At 42.0% G+C, this 22,418-nt stretch overlaps 2 protein-coding genes across 4 annotated transcripts in view; one reads left to right on the plus strand and one right to left on the minus strand.

Moving 5' to 3' along the window:
• LOC131237201 (phospholipase D delta-like) overlaps positions 1 to 21,197 on the plus strand; it is an 89,963-nt gene extending 68,766 nt beyond the window's left edge. For all 3 annotated transcript variants that reach the window (XM_058234874.1, XM_058234875.1, XM_058234873.1), the window contains one exon: positions 20,701 to 21,197. In XM_058234874.1, the coding sequence (XP_058090857.1) occupies positions 20,701 to 20,994 (294 nt within the window). In that variant the 3' untranslated portion in view covers positions 20,995 to 21,197. The remainder of the gene's footprint in view (positions 1 to 20,700) is intronic.
• LOC131237202 (uncharacterized) lies at positions 12,793 to 14,299 on the minus strand. Its single transcript, XM_058234876.1, has 2 exons — positions 13,699 to 14,299; positions 12,793 to 13,614 (listed from the first exon to the last, which is right to left on the minus strand). Exons 1-2 carry the CDS (start codon positions 13,964 to 13,966, stop codon positions 13,241 to 13,243), a joined length of 642 nt encoding a protein of 213 aa, XP_058090859.1. The 5' UTR covers positions 13,967 to 14,299; the 3' UTR covers positions 12,793 to 13,240.
• Positions 21,198 to 22,418: the final 1,221 nt, after the last annotated feature.

Raw genomic sequence — 22,418 nt, forward strand, 5'->3', positions numbered from 1 at the left:
CAGAGTTGGTCAAATGGAATTTGAACACTTTGAACTGGGTAAAAGAACCAAACTTAACCAGTATGCCTAGAAAGCAGCTAGTTCAGTTTCGGTAGTAAAATTGGCTGGACTCTTATCCTCCTAGGAGCAGCTTCCAGTTCCAATGAATGGTTGCCGGAAAACCTGGAAAGAGAAAAGACATGAGAAACAGAAATATATATAAAGGTGTATCTGGTAGGACAGGGGAAGAGATATTAAAAATACTCACACTAAGAATTGTGAGAAATGTGCAAGCCATTGGAGTGGATATTTTGTGGATGTCAGGGAAACTGGACATCTCACGGAAAAGTTCGATAGTAGAAGCCGTGATCTTGGGTGTTCTGCCGGGAGCAACATTGGCGAATTCCTCATTGGTAGGAACGTATTCGTCTAGAAAGGACCCAGTGGTAGGAAGACCTGCCATTCTATGCAGATCCCACAAAGTAATTCTCACCTCACCAATTGGGAGATGAAAAGAATTCGTGGTGGAAGACCAATACTTTAAGAAGCCCTTGTAGATCAGAATATCCTTGTGAAAGAAACCGGAGTTGGCTTCTATAGTTGAGTATATGTTCGCCGCAACAAGGACCTTGTCGTAGTTTTTTAGAATTGCCTTAGTCCATGAACTATAGTATGGGCGTTCGGCCCAGAGACCACGCGTCCTGAATTCATCCTTCCCCCATAAGGAATCATGGTCGCGAAAATGCTGCTGGATTGTCTCGAAATAATGAGTGGGATATAGGGTGTGAGGATTGTAGCATGGCGTGAGAATACGCATGTACAATATTTGCCTGGTCTTTGGAACCAGACACTTTTCAGTGAGATAACCTTTGAGAATTCTTGGCTCTTTTATGACCTAGTTTGCCAAATATAGAAGCCGGTTTTGTGTCATGTATTCAGATGGTTTGCTCTGGATCATAGAGAGATGACGTTGAAGGTGTAGAGGGATGATGATGGTCTCATCTTTATAGGGATTTCTGAACTTGATTGCATCTACGTGAGACTTGATCATGTCCCAAGCATTCTGGAAGCGTCTCTTATTATGCTTCCGGATTTTTTCTTGGAAGATTTCATCTTTACACTTTTGTCTCTTCTTCGTCGAAATCGAGGGAGAAGGGGAGGATCCGGCGGGAGCAGGACGGGATTCGTCTGTCCGAAAGTTAGTGGTAGATTTCAGCCAATTTTCCCAGTTGGACTCTTGGCCTTCAGTGGGCGGTCCTTCTAACTCTCTGATTAGAACAACCGTGCGGATGGGGTCAGATAGGCGCTGAATTCGATCGGCGAAGTTGATTATCAAGGGGGTTGGTACTTTGAAGAAAGAGGAATAACCTTCAGAAGATCTAGCTCTCTTATGGGAATGAGCTTCACGTGGCTCGGGGTCTGACGGTTCAGCAGCATCTGGGGAAATATGAGGTCTCTTGGAACGGGTCATTGGAAATCTGCAAAAGTTCCAGTGGAGGAGTTCAATAAAACGAACTAAAACACTGGGAGAAGTATGAAATCTGCAAAAGTTCAAAAGGTTGTGCGCAAGAGTCCTATTGCGCGCAGGAGCTGAGTTGTGCGAGAGACTTGTTGCACACAGAAATTCTACTATGCGCAAAATTGGTTGAGTGCAAGATTCTGTTGTGCGCAAAGTTATGTTGTGCGCAAGTGGATGTTGTGTGCAGAGAAAAAGAAAGTCGCGCAATGGATGAGAGCTGTGAACTAGGAATGAATGAAATGAGGCCTGGCCGAGTTTATATAGACTTTCTCCAGACTTGTTGTGCGCAAATATTGTTGTGCGCAAGACGCGTTGTGCACAGATTTGAAATTGCGCATGATAAGAAAAATGCAAATTGATTGAATTTAGGTTGATCCCACATTTTTTGGTTTTGTAGATAAAAATTGAAAATGCAGAATCAAGGGGGCATCTGTTGAGGCATAAAAAAAGAAGAACGAGAAATCAAGGGAAAAGAGTTCTTTCTAGAGGTTGTGCGCTGCAAAAACAGAAGGCTGCAATCAGGGTTTGTGCGCCGCACAAAGGAGCCCGCACAGAGGATTCCGCACAATGGTGGTCTCCGCACAATGGTTGTCTCCGCACAATGGAGTTTCGCAAATAGTGGTCTCCGCACAATGGTGTTCCGCGCAACGAAGATGTTGAGGTGTTCACATGTGTGAAATGCTATATATACCCCATACCAAATACATTTGTTTCTTGTCGAAACAACCAGATAATGAAAAATTCTCTTGAAGACATGTCAATATGTAAACCTTGAGTTTGCTTGGAAGCGACTGACTAAACCAATGGGATGACAAATATCAGGATGGGTACATAACATAGCATACATGAGACTGTTGACTGTTAATATAAGAAACCTAATGCATTTTTCTCCTTTTCTAAATCACTCTTAGGACATACTCCCATTCAATTTGAGACTCTTTTCTGTTGGGGTAGCTATGGCTACAACCTAACATTCCAAAACAATTGAGAATACTTTGCAAGTTTGTTAAGACAGGTCGAGGAACCTTTCGGAAGGATTCCATTCAATTTCAACTCCCAATATGTCGAATGTTGCACTAATGTCTTAAAATTCAGAGTCAACCAATGCTTGGTAGCATTTTCCATCTCCAAATTGTTGCCAATAAGAAGAATATCGTCCACATACAAGGATATAATTAAGAACTTTCTAGATGTCTTCACATAAACACAATGGTCTTCCTTGTTCATGACGAGTTCAAAGGCAGTCATTGATAGATGTAACTTCATGTACCATTGGCATGAAGACTATTTCAGCCTTATATCGATTCATTCAATCAATGTACTTTATCCTCGTGACCTTTCACCTAATAAACTACGTGCTGAGACGTAAATTTCTTGATCTAGGTCACCCTTCAAGAATGCAGTCTACACATCCATTTGGAAGAATTTTAAATCCTTTGTGTGGCAATGCTAAGATCATCTTGATGAAAGAGAACTTTGTTACATGAGGGAAGGTCTCCTCGTAATCTAAGTTTTCAATTTGACTCACTCCTTTCACAACAGTCTGGCTTTGAACTTGTCATTGCTCCTATCAGATTTCTTTTTAATTTCCATATCCATTTGCTACAAATAACATTTTTCTCTGGTTGGAGGTTGACTAGTTCCCAAACATTTTTTTTCATCATCAAGTTGAATTCTTCATCCATAGCTTCCTCCCAGTTAACCTACAAATAATGACTAAGCGCTTCCTAGTAGAGGATGCAGGTTCACTTTATCAACCAAGAAGTAAGTATGGTGTTTTCCCTTAGTTTTGAAAAAATCTCTAAGGAATTCCATCTTATGCAGTACTCGTAAGTGTAGATTTCTTAGACAATGAGCTCTGACCATCAATAACAACCGATGGGTGGAGTTATCTGATTTAACATAGGATTTTCATGAGCTTTTCTAGCTCAATTGTCATCCTTTGCCTTTTACTTTTATGATCGATCTTCAAAGAAGTCAAATCTCGAAATTCAGTCTTCACGATGGCTCCATTTACATCTTAGTCCATTATGTAGTAGAGAGTCTTCGGGATAGCGAATAAACATATACTCAATTGTCTTCGACACCAATTTGTCTCTACGATGCAAAGGGATTATTACGTTGTCCCATTGGTCCTTATGATCTCATATGAGGTAGGTGAGGCTCGTAGCTTTTCCATAATTGATACGGAGTAACAGGGACTAATTTAGCAGGGACCCTATTTAGGATATACAACATGGTGGAAAGTGCATCCTCCTAGAATGATATAGCCTACTTGACATGCAACATTACAAACCTCACCGTATTCATTAATCCTATTTATCCTCATAGCAACTCCATTTTGTTGGGGAGAATAAGGCATGGTCAATTGTTTTTCTATTACAAGTTCCTCACAAAAGCTTTTGAAGAAAGTAATGGTTTACTCTCCTCTGTTTATTCTGTTGAGGCATAAAAAAAGATCGGAAGACAGAAAACAGAAGAAAGATGTGTGCAAAGATGAAATAGAGTGTATGATCATATGATTACGCGGGTCCACGCAAACAACCATATCGGTTGCGTGAGCCCCGCAAAGGGGTGTATCTGTTGTTTTGCATGAATTGTTAGATCTGATGCAAGGTGGGCCCCATGGCACAAAGATTGAGGGTTCACATGTGTGGAGGTCTATAAATACCCCACTACCCCTCTCATTTGGGGTGGTTAGAGATTTTGAAGAAGGTCAAGAGCTCCAAAGGAGACTGAAGGTATCAGAAGAGAAGGATGCAAGGGTTTGCCCGAGTCCGCACAAACAACCATATCAGTTGCGTGGCAGTGCTGTTGCGCGGCCTGTAATGATTAAGAGCTGACATGCTGCCGGAATTGTTGATCTTGGTTTTCAGTTCCAGTTCTCTTTTTGCACAAGGATATGAGCTCAAGAGAGGGAAATCAGATGATCAAACCCGCACAATATTCCTCTTAAAGTGATGATCAAATTATGAGTCGAAATGCTGCCGGATTTGGCCTTCAGATTCAATATTCAAATCTTGTCAAATTCTGTATTTTAGATAATCTATCTCAGAATCAAGGGATACTCGAGGATGTAAATGAACTCAATATTAATAATACGATGATTGTTCTTTATACACTCTGTTATGTTTAAATAAGATAATTTCCCAAATCAAATGCATTTGTTTCTTGTTCGAAACAAAATGGCGACTCTGCTGGGGACTAATTATCTTATTTAATGTTAACATTGAGAAGGTTACAAGACTTTACACCAAAATGACGACTCTCAGTGGGATCATCCTCCCCTTCATTTCTTAGATAGATTACTTTATCATTCAAATATAATTGCAATTTTATGTTTTATCCTGAAGGTAAGAAGATAAAATTGCAACTTACAATCAATGGAAATTTAGCGAAGAAAGTGAATTTCTATTTCACTTCGATTGGGTTCGTAGTGGAGTATGCAGCAAGCCGATCATCGGATCATAGAGTCCGATCTCCTGCAAGTATAGGTGACAAACCTCCAGTGATGACTGGAGTTATATTCGGTTCACCCATAGCACAAGAAAGTGATCATGAATGGATTATTGTCACATCTCGAAAGACAAAGGCCCGAGATGTAGTAATAACCAGAATAAATCCTCCTTCACGAAGAATCAGAGGACTAGTAATGCGAAATGCAGCTAAGAAAAATCCCCGAATTAGCTCCTTCCACGTTATATCCTAGGAAATCTGTTCCTCCGCTGACATCGTATGATTTCTCGACCTTGCCTGCCGTGGGAGTTCAACAGACAAGGGAGCAGAAGGGTAAAGCACTGCTTGTAAGCTCGCCAACTCTACTATTGCTCCAGTCCGCGGACTACTATGGAAGTAGTGGAAAGTCCAACGAAACTCCTCTTTTTATTAGGCCCATTACATTGATATATTCATACCCCACCCCAACTACAGCTTCATCAAGAAGTGGAGAAGCAACCATACATATGGTCGAGACAAGTCAGGGACCCTCGCTGACTATTGAAGATTGTATGGCCGAGAAGGCGCAAACGTAGAGAACGTTAATGGAAGAATGTAGAAATCTCTGAGAAGCTTTAGCAACTCTCGCACATGATGTGGCCCAGATAGTAGTTCCTCCAATGATGGGTAACATGAATGGACAAGAACCACAACCCAAAGATCCCCAACCACCAAGAGCAGGATCGTTCGGATACGCCCCCACAACGAGAGCGATAACACAAAAGGAAATGCAACAAGTTGTGGAAGAAGTTGTCAGAACTGAAAGAAAGCACAAGAATGTCGGTCGATTCAGATATAGAATGTCGTATCCTAGAGAGGTAGAAGATGTTCCTTTTCCAGTCAATTTCAAGCTGCCGGATTTTCAGAAATTTAATGGAGACGGATCGCTCGAAGAACATTTGATGCATTTCATTACCAGCATGGGAAACTTCTCTACGGTACCACAATATTGCCTTCGATTGTTCGGTTCTTCCTTAACAAGTAAGGCGTTTCACTGGTATTCCAGCTTGGCCCCGGGATCGATGCACACTTGGGAACAAATGCAAGACGCCTTTATGTCAAATTTCTTCTCATCGGAACGCAACGTCAGTATTACAGAGTTGGCTTCAGTGTGGCAGAGAGAAGGGGAACCCGTGGAGAAATTCATAGATAGATGGAAAACATTGGGAGCTTCTTGCAAACAATTGCCGGAAGAGAGAGCAGGTCAAGATGTGCTTAAACTCTATGGAAACAAGAATCGCATTTGGACTTATCAGTGCCGATATCAAGACTTTCCTTGACTTGGCCACCAAAGCTCATGCCTTATAACTGATGACTAGGAAAATGCCAGTGTTTCACTATGAAACGGCAAGGAGAGGACCTAATAGATTGATCACAAACACCGTGGATTAAGAGAAGAAGCCATGATACAAGAGAATCAAGAGAGAAAAGGACGGAACGAAAGGAAGAATCGAACTGTCCTAGAAGCGGATTTAGTGGAAAAAGGCCCAGATCACTTTAATCTCATGAAGGATTTGCATTCGACAGGGAATTCCTATGATGAACCAACTACTGAAAGCTGGTACGATAGAATTGCCTCCGTCCAAGCTCCCTGAAGATGCGACGAGAACAAGAGAGATTTCTGCCGCTATCATTGTTTAGTAGGACACCTGACTGAAAATTGTTACACAATAAAATGTATAATACAAAGAATGATAAACAAGGGCGAAATAGTGATGGGAAAAGAAAGAAAAAGATGCAAAGGCAACAGTGAATGTACTTACAGCCCGAGAAAATACTCGTGAGAGAATAGGGAAAGAAAATCATAAGATGACAGGCGAGGCTGCAGTAATCACATTGCGATCAGGAAAAAAAATGGCAAGCCCCCCAAGGCAGAAAACTGGAGCCACAAGAATAGAGATCGTCAAGGATCAGCATGACAGTGATAAAAGAGAAGAAAAGAATGAAGTAGCAAAACTGACTTATGATGTAGTAAGTCATTTGAAGGGTATACCAGCTCGGTTAAGTGTTTTTGACGCACTAAGGTTATCAGAGGACTTTCGGCAAAGCCTGATTCAAGCGCTATCCGACCCTGATATCAGAGAAACATTGCTTGTGGAAATGGAAAATGAAGAACACAAAGAACAAGAGGATTGCATGCCGGTGGTTTCCTTCTCCGATGATGATCTGACCTGTGATACAGGACACAATAGGCCACTGATGATAGCGGGCCATATCTGTGGTAAAGAAGTAAAGCGGATTATGCTCGACAATGGGTCTGCAGTGAATTTGTTACCATTAACGACGCTAAATAAATTGGGCTACCGTCGTTCTGATCTACGCCCTAGTGGAATGATGATATAGGGCGTTAATCAAGATGGGCAACGCACGCTCGATAAAATTACAGTCACATTGGAAATAGGAGAATTAGCTATTGATGTTGTTTGTCATGTCATCAATGCAGTGACAACATACAATCTTCTCTTGGGAAGACCATGGATGCATCAGTATGGCATTATACCTTCTACCCTGCATTAATGTTTCAAGTACCGTAAAAATGGGGTGCAACACGAAGTGATTGCCGATGCAAGGCCATATACAGAAGCCGAAGCCTTCTTCACAAATGCCAGTTATTACGATGAATTTGCCAGAAAAGAAGAGAGGAAGAATGATGAGAACAAAGCCCTGGGAATTGCGCATATGCAAGTAATGAGGGAGGAGACTGAAAAGGCAGGATCGTCTAAAATTACAAAAGCAAAGAAAAAATTCTATTTTGTACCGAAACATTTAAGACAGCCGGGACAACCGCCATTAATGTTATTATCGCCTAAATAGTTGAAAGTCTTACAGTCAAATTATACAATGCCGTGATCGTATGCTGAAAGAAATGAGCCATTCCCCGCTGTTTCGGAAAGGTTTCATGTCAAAGCCAGTACGAAGTACCCGGAGCCGATTGAATTTTACGCCCCTTTAGAAGCCAAGATAGAAGAAAAGGTCGAAAATGATGTGCACTATGGAAAGCTGACATCTCGAGATCTTAAGAAATATAGTCCAGCAAGTAGGAAAATCATGAAGAGCATGGGTTTTGATTACGAAGAACCCACCGGCTTAAATTACGGGAAAGGAATCCAGATCCCTATTGGAGTCGATAGAAAAGAAGAGGAAAATTTCAAGGATTGGGGGCAGAATCGTTAGTGAACATGGTTACAATCGATCAGTTACCAGAAACAGATTCTGAAATAGTTAAGCACCCTGAGATAGCTTCGAAGGAAATAGAAGACGGGGGGGAGCCGACGATTGATAGTCTGCAAGAAATAAATTCGGGCACAGAAGAAGAGCCATGGAAAACGTTCATAAGTGCCGGCCTCCCCGAGCAAGAAGCCGAAAAGATGTCCAACTCATGAAAGAAAATAAGGACGTCTTCGCTTGGACGTATGCAGAAATGCCAGGTCTAGAACCCTCAGTAGCGATGCATCGTTTGAACATTTCTAAAGATAAAAGGCCAATTAAGCAAGCGCAAATGCGATTTCATCCGGATCTGGTTCCTCTGATAGAAGAAGAAATAAACAAGCTAATAAAAGTCGGGTTTATCAGAGAGGTCAAATATCTTAAGTGGATATCGAACGTCGTCCCAGTAAAGAAGAAAAATGGATAGATCAGGGTTTGTGTCGACTTCAGAGATCTAAATGAAGCTTGCCCGAAAGACGACTTTCCATTGCCAATCACCTAACTATTAATTGACAGTATGACACAGTATATTGTCATGTCCTTCATGGATGGCTATGCTGGTTATAATCAAATTAGAATGGCTCCTAAAGGCGAAGAAGCAACAACATTCAGAACTTCGTTAGGAATTTACTGCTACAAGGTTATGCCATTCGGTCTCAAGAATGCTGGAGCGACGTGCCAAAGGGCAATGCAAAATATCTTTCAAGACATGATGCACAAGCATGTTTGAGTTTTATGTAGACAATTTGGTGGTCAGGTCAAGTAATCATGAGGAAGATCGCGAGCATCTGACATCAGTTTTTCGTCGACTCGGAAAGAAACAACTGAAGATGAATCCAGCTAAATGTGCTTTCGGAGTTTCGTCAGGAAAATTTCTTGGTTTTGTTATTAGGCACAGAGGAATTGAGATTGATCCAGGGAAAGTTAAAGCCATCCAAAATATGCCGCCTCCGAAAACGTTAAAAGAATTGAAAAGCTTGCAAGGAAAATTGGCATATATTCGCCGTTTTATTTCAAATCTGGAAGGGAGATATCAGCCGTTTTCTCATCTAATGAAGAAAGGAACAGAGTTCGTATGGGACAAAGCCTGTCAGAATGCGTTCTATTCAATAAAGGAACCGCTGAGACAACCTCCAGTATTGACAGCTCTTATAAAGGGTAAGCTACTTATCTTATACATATTTGCAACTGAGAATTCGCTAGGAGTCTTATTAGTGCAGGTAAATGAAGATGGAAAAGAAACAACTCTTTATTATCTGAGCCAAACTCTGATAGGCGCAGAATGCAATTATTCCCCGATTGAAAAAGAATGCCTGGCGCTGATATTTACACTACAGAAATTGAGACATTATTGCCTCTCTCATGATATAATTTTAATCTTAAGGGCAAATCCGATAAAGTTTATAATGACAAGGCCGATGTTATCAGGAAGATTGGCCAAATGGATGCTGTTACTTTCAGAATATACGATTACCTATGAGCCGGCGAAAGCAGTAAAGGGGCAAGCAGTGGCGGATTTCTTAGCACCGCATCCCGTAATGGAAAGCGAAACCATTAGCGATGATTTTCCCAACGAGCAGGTTATGATGGCTAAATCACAAAACCCGTGGCAAATGTATTTTGATGGTGCTTCTTGAGTATCAGGAGCAGGCGGAGGGGGTGACTTGTTACCCTATTCTTTCACATTGGGTACCGTATGCACAAATAATGAAGCCGAATATAAAGCTCTCATCATCGGAATGGAAATTGCTCAGGAAATGAAGATAAAAACATTACAGGTTTTCGGAGATTCCAAGTTGATTATAAATCAATTGACGACTGAGTTTGAAATAAGAAAGCAAGAGCTCTTGCTGTATTGTTGAAAAGCACAGCGGTTACTGGAGCAATTCCGCCACGTTGAAATTAAGCATGCACCGCGATCTGAAAATGCGAAGGTAGTCGCTTTAGCTAGTCTAGCGGCAACCCTGTCCTATCCGAACCGAAGTCCCCTTCAAGTAACTATAGAGGAAAGAAGGTTCTTACCCTCTTCAGAAGTTATTGATGAGGTCATTGAGGCGCTCCCTATATCATGTTCGGAAGTGACAGCAGATGATTGGCCCTAGCCTTTCATAGATTACCTCAAATATGATATCTTGCCGGAAGACCTAGCACAAAGACAGCAAATCAAGCAGAGATCGAGCAGGTTCATCATATGTAGTGAAGTGTTGTACAGAAAATCTTACAATGGGATGTTGTTGCGTTGTCTAAATGAACAAGAAGCAGGTCAGATGTTACGTGAAGCTCACTTCGGGGAATGTGGGGCACATCAAGCTGACCGAAATTTATTTCATCGGATACATCGAATGGGGTATTACTAGCCTACAATGTTCAAAGATGCAATAGATTACGTGAAGCGATGCCACAAATGTTAGATCCACGGAGACGTCATACATATGCCCCCTGAAGATCTCCATCAGACAGTCACTTCTTGGTCTTTCTCTACTTGGGGACTCGATGTTATTGGTCCTATAAATCTGCCTTCATTCAAAGGAAAACAATATATTCTGACAGCAATAGACTACTTCTCCAAGTGGACAGAAGCGATCGCATTGCGCAATGTCAAAGAAAAGGACGTAGTCAATTTCATCCGGCACGCAATAATATATCGCCATGGCATCCTGTAGAAAATCATTACTGACAATGGTACCCCTTATAAGAATATAGGCATGTAAAAGCTATGTCAGAAGTTCAATATTCACCATTCGTTTTCAACAACTTACTTTCCGCCGGCCAATGGATTAGCGGAGGCATTTAATAAGAAGATTGTGAAAATACTGAAGAAGACGGTGATTGGAAATAAGTACGATTGGGATGAAAAGTTGCAAGAAGCATTGTGGCCTAACAGGACTACCCACCGAACGGCAACAGGGGCAACACTGTATTCATTGGTTTACGGCGTAAAAGCGGTTATCCCGATTGAAACACAGGTTGCGTCACTCGGAGTGGCAGTGCATCAAGCAATTACAGATGATGAAAATGCAAGAATAAGGCTGGAAGAACTGGACCTGCTCGATGAGAAATGCCTGGTAGCTCATCAGCAGCGGTTACAGTTGTATCAGGCAAGAATATCGGCCGCCTTTGATAAACGAGTCAAGTATCGCTCTTTCAAGAAAGGTGACATGGTACTAATGTTGAAAAGACCGATAGTGGTCACCCGCAGAACAGGGGACAAATTTGAGCCTAAATGGGATGAGTTATACATAATAAAAGAAGTATATTCCAATGGAGCATACAGAGTTGTGGATCAAGATGGACAGGGTATCAGTATATCGGTCAATGCTTGCTTCATCAAGAAATATCATCCCTGAAGATAGAAACGATTTTGATCAAGAAGATTATCAGCATAATGCTTCTATATCAAAAGGGGGCAAGAACAAGTGAAGTCATGTATTCTTCTTCAGATAATTGAATAAAGAAGGAATTCCAAGCTTATCAAGATTACATATTAGTGATTAAAAAAAAAAGAGAGTAACCGTCACTATCATCATCAAACAAGCTTCGCTAAACCTTGCTGAAATTGGTATCATCACCAAGCCGATATACTATTATGAGCATAGCACGAATATCTTCAAAGACATTATCAGCAGCAGTGATGTATCAATCAAGACATTATTAGCATGACAGCGATGGCAGCTTACTATTTAAGGCAGCCTAGCCAAGCCTATATGGCCAACTACGCATAAGGCCTATCGCCATTATTATTCGGGCAGCAGTGAGAAGCCAGTGGCCCTAACAAGCCCGTCTAGGCCATCATATGGATACCTATGCGGGCAGCGGATGAAGCCAGTGACTGAAAGCCTTAAAAAGCCAAAAAGTCCTCAACAGCCAGTCACGCGTGAGACCAATGCCGTCTGTATAGCTTTTCGACAACATCACGGGGCACGGATGAAACCGCCCTCCCGTGAATGGGTCCGACCTTGCAGACGAAGAAAATGCGGGCTGCAGTGTGCACTCTTTGACCATTGTCCATAGATAGGCCAACCATGCATAAGACCCCCCAGATTTCTGGCTTGATTTTAGTAGTAACTCATGAGTAAGGGTTTTAACCTACTCATCAATGGACTAACGGCCTTGGATTTGGTACCCCAAAGGTAGCCTTGTGAGCCCCGTGAACTCTAGAGAGTTACTGCGGCCAACCCTGCGCGTGAATCCAACCGAGTTCACGGCCCCGGTAGCTTCACTGGGCCCCTTTGATGGATCGCGGTTTGTGAACTCACTAGGCTGTGAAAAGTTCACTGAACTCTTAAGAGTTACAGAGACCAATCACGTCGACCCGACTTCACTACTCAAGAGTCTAAAAAACTGCGTTGCTCCATCACTCAAGAGCTTAAACTGTGTTGCTCCACTACTCAAGAGCTTAAACTGTGTGGCTATCTGACTAAATTGAAACTTAGTTCCGCCAACTAAAACAAAGTCATATAGGGAATCCCTTACTGACAATCACAATAAAATATAAATAAAACATATTGTATTAATCAGATAATTGCATGGACATACATGTCTGGAATAAGCTGTAAAAAGAAAATAAAGAAAATTCAAAAGAGACAACTGTCTTCAAAAACATCATAATGTATTTATATATCTTGCAATTCAAAAAAGTACATATGATGACAAATGAAAACAGGATAAAGTTTTTACGACTCTTCTGCCTTGCCTAGTGCTGCTAAGTATTTTTGCAAATTTTCCTTGAGATGAACTTGAGCAGCAACATGTTCCGATTTAGCTTCAGAAATGATTCTAGTATGATTTAGAATGCCAACTAACTTTCTCTCCAACGAGGCAATTAATTCTTCATTTTTGGTTAATTTAGATCGCTCGGCATCAACAGAATGAAGACTGGATTGCATCTTTTCCTGTATCTTCCTTATGTTCAGATCCTCCTCCCAATCTTGTGTCTCCAGCTGGATAATCTCTAGCTTTAGAAGAGCAATTCGGCTCTGAATAGTTATCTTGTTATCAGTAGAAGCCTTCAATTGCTCTTGAAGAGATAACTGTTCTTGATCATGTCGAGAGATGACAGAGGCAATCTGGGAAGCTCTCTTTAGAAGATGCTAGTTGTCTTCCAGACTCCAAAATTTTCGGAGTAACAACTATATTCTCAACTGACTTCAAAGCAATTATTGAATTATGAAATCTTGAGAGAGCATCGCGCACAGGAGAGACATTGACTTTGGCCATTCTCGTAGCATTGTCTAAGACATCCATAGCAACAACTAGATCCGACCATTGATCGGGATCTTTAAACATCTCGACAGCTGCCGGCATAGAATTCCTCATCAACGTCAGTTTATATGCAAGAACCTTCTCAAAAGATAATATATCCGATATAGTAGCTACGGAGCTAGAGCTAGCAGTGCCGCTTTGAGGCAGATTTCCTGTCATATAATAAAAAGGAAAGAGTTATGGTAAGAATCACAAAGGCAAGCAATATAAAAGTATAAATAAGGAAAGGAATATACCTTCCACCAAGACTTGAGCAACATGAGATTGCATCTCCCTGGCAGAGGGAGGACCAAATCCTATCATCTCAGCAAAAGAAGGCGCTCTGGCCTCAGTACTTGAGTCTATGGTCTTCAGAGTTGACAAATTGGTTGGCTCTACCGGAAAGACAATTCCACGAGCCACCACCCTTGGTGCTACTAAAGGAGTCAAAGAGACCCTCAGTGAGACCCTCAGTAAGACCACTGGTGCAACCAGAGGAAGATCTGCAGGGGAAGTATCATCCATCTCAGTATTGACAACATGAGCACCTGAAATAAAGAAAATAACAATAATGATAAAGTAGTAATAGCAAGCGGAAGATTAAATGATAAAATTGCAGGAAAATTTACCTGGTGAATATCCATATTCACCATAATCCAAAGGTTCCTCATCTTCGTCTTCTATTGTTGGAATTTTTGTAGGAACATCAGCAGTAGGACCTTCAGTTTCGACATTTTGAGGAATCGATGAGGGATGCGCTTCATCAGCAGGAACACCTTCCATAACAACATCAGCATTATCCTCATTATCAAAATTAACTTCTTCAAAATCATCATCGTCATCATCAGCTTCTTCGTCATCTTCCTCAGTGTCATATTCAACAGAAGCAGTATCTTCAGACAACGAGGTTGTGCTTTCTTCCTCTAGTTCTTCTTCCTCCACTCTTCAATTAAGACATGTTTTCCTTTAGAAGGGGAAATTTTACTGCTTCTTGGTCAAGGGTCTTTATCGAATGGGATTGGAGAGGCCGAGGCAACAACTCCTTGAGGAGAAGGAAGAGAAGCCTGAGACCGCATTCGAGACCTCGCCATCGGAGAAGATGGACCAGGATGAACGGGTCGAGGAGAAGGAGCAAGAACCAAATTTTCTTGAGATGCAGCAACATTCCCTTGAGCAGGAGAAGGAATTTCCGCTACCTCTTCAACTACTCTCTCAGAACGATCCCGTGAGACTTTCTCAAAGTCCATAACAATCCCATGAGCTATCCATCCTTCTAGGGTATTAGCGGGTTTTCACTCGCGAATCGGGTCATCCACAGATATCTTCCTGCAGAGGTGACTGGGAAAGGGGGCATGGCTTGTCTCTTGCATAAAGCCTATTCCTTCTTCAAGTCTGCGACCTTTAAGCTTTGGCGGCAAATCCTAGATTGGCTCAGTCACCGGTAAGCATTTATTAACAAGATATGATTGATGCACCCACCACCTTATGTGACTGTACGAAGCGTGAGTGATGCAATTACTACCCGGAATTATGAAAGTAGATCTGACTCGACCGCCCAGTAGCTGCTTCCATATCATCGCCCAGTTGCATGGGCCAGTTCCATAGCTGTGCATTCTCCTTGTTACTAATCTGCAGTCTTCTGGCATGGCTTGATCAAAACCAAACTGGCGAGCGAACCGCTTTGATAATAAGGCTCCCTCCAAAACTCGACTCCCTCTCTTAATGGGAGGCCGCAGGATCGAATCGAAAGAAAAAATGCTCTCTCCTAAAGTAAGCAATCCGGTGTCTACCTTATCTGTATCCTCTGTGTAGCGATACAGGTAAAACTGGAAGAAATCAATTTTATCAGTGTCCAAGGTGGTGTTGACAACCCAGTCGTATGATCTTCTAACCATAGCCCTCTTTTGAAAGAACCATAGTGGGAGATGTGAAGGGTGAACGTATGCCTTCTCCGGAGCATCAAAAGTCCACGGAAAGTAAACACCTAGCCAGCCCGTGATGTAGTGCCAGGGAGTATAAACGGAAGAAGTACCGACAACAGGATTCTTTACATGAGATGCTATTTCTCGGAGAGCCCTATAAATCGAGCACAGGACTGGAGGGGCAAGAGAATGTTTGTGGTCTTCCGCCATGGCACCAACAACAATAAAAACTGTAGGGTGAATAGCATCTGCCCATTTTGAACTCAGAAGAACCACCATGCTCAACCAATAAACGAGGAAAGTTGCAAGTTCTTCATCGAGGCTATACTCTGGACGCTCTGTTATCTTCTCGCGAAGATTTGTCAGTTCTTGTGAATGGCAACTGCCGAATCTAAGAAAAGGGAGAGAAAGATAACATATAGTGAGAAGTATGGAAATGAAGATGCAATGAAAACAATTGGTTTATGAAGAAGAAGATTACCGAAGGGCCCTAGTGAAATGGGCAAGCCATTGTAGTGGTGAGATCTTGTGAATGCGGGAAACTTATACTTCTCTTTGAAGAGTTCTATGGTTGTTTTCGAAATCGAGGCCACTCGGCCGGGTGAAGAAATGAACGCCAATTCTGTGTTCGTGGGTACGAATTCGTTGTAAAATTTCCCGATCAGTGGAAGACTAGCAATTAGATGAAGATCCCAGAGGCTAATGCTCATCTCGCCTACTGGAAGATGGAAGGAGTTGGTTGTGGGACACTAATAATTAAGGAAGCCTTTCAAGACGAAGGTCTCCCTGTAGAAATGCTGAGAAGTGACCTCTATTGCATTATATAGGTCAATCTTGATTAACGCTTTGGAATGTTTGGCCAAAATTGTTGTCGCCCAGTCAAAGTAGTAATCACGAGATGTTAAGAGGCCCAAAGAAATTTACAATCCCTGAAACGCTGTTCGAGTGTTTCATATAAATCGGTCGGAAATAGGGCGTGAGGACTATGAGAGTAAGGAAGATCATCGAATGAATGTCGCCAATTTGTTATCTGGGCTTCTTCGCTAGCAAGACCCCTTCTAGGATTCTTGGTTCCCTTGATGACCAAGATTCTGTGTAGGCTAATTTTTCCCCATCCATTTGGTCTGAAGTCTCACAATTCAGGATGGACTGGTGGCAGTGAAGGCTTAGAGGGATTATCATCGTACCCTGTCTATGAGGGTTATCAAATTTCATTATACCCTCGATGACTCAGATTCCTTCCTAGGAGTTCTGAAGTCTCCTTTTATTATGCTCTTTGATCTTCTCCTGAAACTCCTCAGCCTTGTTGCGGCGAGTCTTCTTTGATCTGGATGGTGGAGTATCTTCTCTCATTGGCGGTTTCTGACTCATCGTCGGCAAATGAGTCGTTGTCTTTAGCCATTCATCCTAGTCGAAATCTCGGCCATGTCTTGGCAGCCGTTCAATCTCACCTAGCCCTATGGATGGGAGAAGGCAATGTGGCGATCCGGTCTGCAATTGAAAGTAGGGAGTACGGGCTCCTTTATATAAGCAAGACGCTTGCTGGTAGTTTTGAAGCGCTTTTTGGATGGTTGGTCAGGAGATGGTGATGATTCAATGGCATGGGTAGATGAAGGATTTGGCAAATCCTGGTGAGAGGGTTGTGCTGTGGAAGGCTCAATAAGACGGAAAGTCCTCTTAGTACGGGCCATGGTAAAAGGTTGAAGTTATGAAAAAATGTCTGCAAATTATGCAAGAAGTCCTTTGTGCGGGGTCGCGCAAACGAAGTTAGTTGCGCAGAACAGCGCAACGCCTTAGTGCCTTGTGCGAATAGAAGATCTGTTGTGCGGGGTCGTGTAAACGAAGTCGATTGCGTGGGGAGCAATGAAGGGGCAGAGCTTCGCTAGAAGAAAACAGAGAATGGGAAATGAAGGCTGGCTGCTGGTATTTATAGGGAATACAGCCTGAGTACGGTACTCTAGCGCCCTTTGCGCAAGAACGCGCAAACGACCACAAGAATTGAAAAATAGGTGATTGATCCTGATTCTTTGATTCTAAAGAACAAAGAAAGGATCAAGGGGGCATCTGTCGAGGCATAAAAAAGATCAAAAGACAGAAAATAGAAAAAAGATGTGAGCAAAGATGAAATAGAGTATGATCATATGATTGCGCGGGTCTGCACAAACCATATCGGTTGATCGGGTCCGCACGAACAACCATATCGATTGCACAAGCCGCGCAAAGGGGTGTATCTGTTGTTTTGCATGAATGGTTAGATCTGATGCAAGGTGGGCCCCGTGGCACAAAGATCGAGGGTTCGCACGTGTGGAGGTCTATAAATACCCCACTCCCCCTCTCATTTGGGGTGGTTAGAGATTTTGAAGAAGGTCAGAGCTCCAGAGGAGATTGAAGGTATTGGAAGAGAAGGATGCAAGGGTTTGCATGGGTCCGCGCAACAATGCTGTTGCGTGGCCAGTAATGATTAAGAGATGACATGTTGCCGAAATTGTTGATCTTGGTTTTCACAATCTCTAGTTCTCCTTTTGCATAAGGATATGAGCTCAAGAGAGGGAAATCAGATGATCAAACCCGCATATTATTCCTCTTAAAGAGATGATCAAATTACAAGTCGAAATGCTGTCGGATTTGGCATTCGGATTCAATATTCAAATCTTGTCAAATTCTGTATTTTAGATAATCTATCTCAGAATCAAGGGATACACGAGGATGTAAATGAACTCAATATTAATAATACGATGATTGTTCTTTATACACTCTCTCTGTTATGTTTAAATAAGATAATTTCCCAAATCAACTGCAATTGTTTCTTGTTCGAAACATATTCTAAGGACTCTAGTCCTTCGATTGAGCTAGTTCTCAACCAAGGTTTTATTTTTCTTAAAATAGTCCAGAGGCTCGAATTTATGTGGGATTAGGTTGATGACACCATATCTTAAATAGTCATCATGTGTGTCACTAATGCAAGGGCATTTTAACATCGGGCTCGAGTGGGGTGGCCTATGGGATGCAGGGGCACACTGGGGGTAGGCGGCTCATGTGAGGTGGGCCCCACCTGTGTGAGGTTGGTGGAACCCATGTGAAGTGGGGCTCATGAGGGGGGTTCGGCTGAGATCCTAACCCATGGGATGTAGGCCTGGGCTATGAGATAAAGGGATTGATTCGTCATGCTCTATCAGTTTGAGCTTTTAGATCGAGCGGTTAATTGTCTTGCATCAAAGTGGTATCAGAGTGGGAGGTTTCGTGTTCGAGACTCCCTATTGGGGGTGATTAATGCAGGGGCATTTTCACAGCGGGCTCGAGTGGGGTGGCCTGTAAGATGCAGGGGCACACTCGGGGTGAGTGGCCCATGTGAGGTAGACCCCAATCGTGTGAGGCAGGAGGCTCGTGTAAAGCGGAACCCATGCGAAGTGGGGCCCATGAGGGGGGTTTCGGGCGAGGTCCTTACTCATAGGATGTGGGGCCTAAGCTATGAGATCAAGGGATTGATTCACCATGCTCTATCAGTTCGAGCTTTTATAGCAAATGTTTAATTGTCTTGCATCAATCACTCAATAAGAGATCTCCTGACAAGTAATGACATTCATTGGACCACATGTATCCGAGTAGAATAGACTGAACAGTCCATCCGATATTGTTTCCTTGGATAATACCTTTTGAGTTGCCTTACTCAATACGCAGTACTCACATAAAACCATGAGTATAAGCGACTCATTGTCAAAGTAAAGAAATTGACCAAGCCTAAAAAACCATGCTAAAACCAACCTTACGAAAGTAGTGGATCGACGGTGCATTCCTCGTGCTAGGAGAGAATAATTTACAACGAAGGATCATCTGCCCACCTCGTTCACAAAGATGATATCTCCTCACACCTTGGATTTCTTCAAATGCCTCATTCCCAATCTATACGCTTCCTAGCTTCATCAAATGCCTCTCGTAAAAGGGACTCTTCTTCTTTTTTATCGTATGCTTGGTGTTGTCACCTATTGGTTTCAACTGATCATGGCCATTCCCAGACGAAGAGTAGTGCCTTGTACCCCTGCTTTGTCTTCACCTTACTTTGTGATGTTCAGTTATGGCTATAGTGGTCGAAGCTTTGATAGCAATTCTTTCTGCCGCCATCTCCAAATGGCATGTAACGCGTTAGGTCTGTAAGGGTCTTTACCCAAATGTTTTGCAAGAGTATAGCATTCATGGACTCCCACGAATCTGATAAAGTCCTTACTGTAGCTTAAATCTTTTGTTCGTCAATGAACAGTTACCCTACTTTAACCAGATTAGAGATCATTTAGGTGACTTTGATTCAGTGGTCTTTCATAGAGGCAACAAGCAGATGACATGCCTCCAATCGCATCCTGAGGACTTGAAGCAGATACACTTGTGAATTTCTCTGTGAGGACATCCATTAACACTAGTGGTAGCATATGATATGTAGGCAATTGCACCCATGTCTTTCTTTTAAAAATTCAGAGATATCCAATGCTTGGTAGCATCTATTATCTCTAAATTGCTGCTAGTAAGAAGAAGATCGTCCACTTGCAAGGATAGGATCTTCACATAAACGCAATGGTTTTCATCGTTCATGACAAACCCAAAGGCAGTCACTGACGGATGGAACTTCATGTACCATTGGTGCAAAGAATGTTTCAGCCCATATTGATTCTTCAATCAACATACTTTATTCTCATGACTGTTCACCTAATAACCTACTTGCTGAGACATGCAGATTTCTTGATCCAGGTCAGCATTCAAGACTACAGTCCTCAATCCCTTTGGAAGAATTTTAAATCCGCATGTGACAATGCTAAGATCATGCTAATGAAAGAGAACTTCGTAACATGAGAGGAAATCTCCTTGTAAACGCGTCAGACTCGTTCAGGTCTTAAAACCATGGTGCATGTTCATAGCATGACACCTAATGAATGGTTGAATCGTTGCACACATGCCACTGTTGCATGTTTTATGTCATGCAAATATGCTTGACAATTCTGTTTACAGCAACAATTTCAGTCATTGTGGGGACTGGGGGGGACAACAGAGGTTCTGCTTAGAATCTATGGTCTTTTTTTTTTTGGGGGGGTCTGTTAAGTCTTGGTATTCACAACTAGGGGACAACAATCTTTCAATTTCTTGATTAAAACTAGTTGACCAAAAGAAAGGAAACAAACCCATCTTCAGCGTACCCTCAAATTAGAATGCAACTCCCCTCCAGTAATTGAATTCTTCAGTCCTTTTGAATAAAGGATGCAGACATTATCTGATTTAATAAAATTATTTCTGTTCATTTTTTTTTTAAAAAAACCTGATTAACGGCAGAAGCATGGACGGTTTCTACTGCAGGTATATGGATTCAGGACGTCATTGTGGGCAGAGCATCTAGGCAAACTAGATGATTGCTTCAAAGAACCCTACAGCCTGGAGTGCGTGACAGCTGTGAATGACATAGCTAAAGATAACTGGGAGAGGTATGTATCTGTGGAGGAAACAACATTGCAAGGACACCTTCTCAAGTACCCCATCAAGGTGGAGGCTGACGGGAAGGTGGGGTCCTTGCCTGGGTACGAGAATTTCCCAGACGTGGATGGTAAGGTACTTGGACAATCCTCCACACTTCCTGATGCCTTGACAGTGTAGCCTCCAGCCTAACCATCTTACTGTCTGTAAAGGCTTTATACAGCATTGGAATTTGATTGTTTTGCCTAAAAAATGTCCACTAATTGAATGCTCCTTTGTCGGGAAAAAAAATGCGGAAGGGTTGGATTCCTGGCAGTTTGTAAAATTGTACTACATATGTTGTTTCAAGAATTTCGAAAGAATAAAAAGCTTCAGTACTGAAAGTGGGTTCTAAGTTGTGAGCATTCCAAAAACTAGAAAACAATGGCACAATTTCTGTTTTCGGAGCAATTTGCTACTCCGGCAGAATGTGATGGTTGATATGCAGGAAATTGGAAAATGTATCTATGGCATACATCAACTAAAAAATACACCGTCTAACTTGCTGGACCCAATGTCGATAGGTCCCCGTCCTAAGATTGATTGAATAATCCTAACATCTGATTGATGGGCATTTCTTTGATGAATATGGGCAGTCTTAACTAATTTTCATTACCTCTGTCAGTTGGGATTATATCAGATCACTGTAATATCCAGTCTATGAACCATCTATATCAGACTCATGATATGGAAGGTCTGGTTTTAAGTTAGCTGTATGCTGAGACGGTCCTTGCTCCAAGAGCCGGGTTGAGTGCTAGATCTGCTTCAAGGATTTTTCCCTCGGGCACCAAGACACTGAATTGTTTGTGAGAATCGACTTACTGTTTCCCTTATTCATCAACTCAGTATGATGCATAGATGAGTACAAGATCAGTCTAAGATCATTCTAACTCACAAGCAAAATCTTGATAATTCCTAAGTAGTAACAGAATAACGAACTAGTTCCTGTCCAATTGGAATCGGATTTTTATTCAGGGGAATTTAGCATCTGGCTAGTGTTCAATTTCTGACTGCATGTCATCATCCACCCGGACCAAAGTTAACGTCTAACCAACCTTTTCCTGTACTCTCCAGGCAATGAGCATTTGGGTGTTAGATCCAAGTCGAACTCGTAGGCCCTAATAACTAACTGGCCTTGACATGGGCTTGCATCCAAATGCCCAGTAGCCCGGGCTAACTGTTGATTGGTGAGACTACCTCGGCTCGAATGTGTTCGAGGCTCAAATGGGCTCGTTGTAGACTGGTCATTAGCTCATGGGTGATGGTTTGGACCTATGTCAGCTAATTGCTTAAATTAAATTATTATGCCAATTAAGTGAAACAATTTAACACTAAGGCTTCTAAGCTATAAGTGGGTCCAATCACATACACTACAAATGATATACTAATGAAGTAACTAGTCTATAAATATGATAGTTTACATTTTTGTGCGGGATGTACTACATATCAACTCCTATCATTCATCTAACTATGCATACATATAATTAAACATAAAATCACATAAACATAACTAAACAAGTGCTCAAAAATAATCCCAAATCTAAACATGTATAGTGATTCGGTTT

The sequence above is a fragment of the Magnolia sinica genome, chromosome 2 (genome assembly GCF_029962835.1).
Source record: "Magnolia sinica isolate HGM2019 chromosome 2, MsV1, whole genome shotgun sequence".
NCBI lineage: Eukaryota > Viridiplantae > Streptophyta > Magnoliopsida > Magnoliales > Magnoliaceae > Magnolia > Magnolia sinica.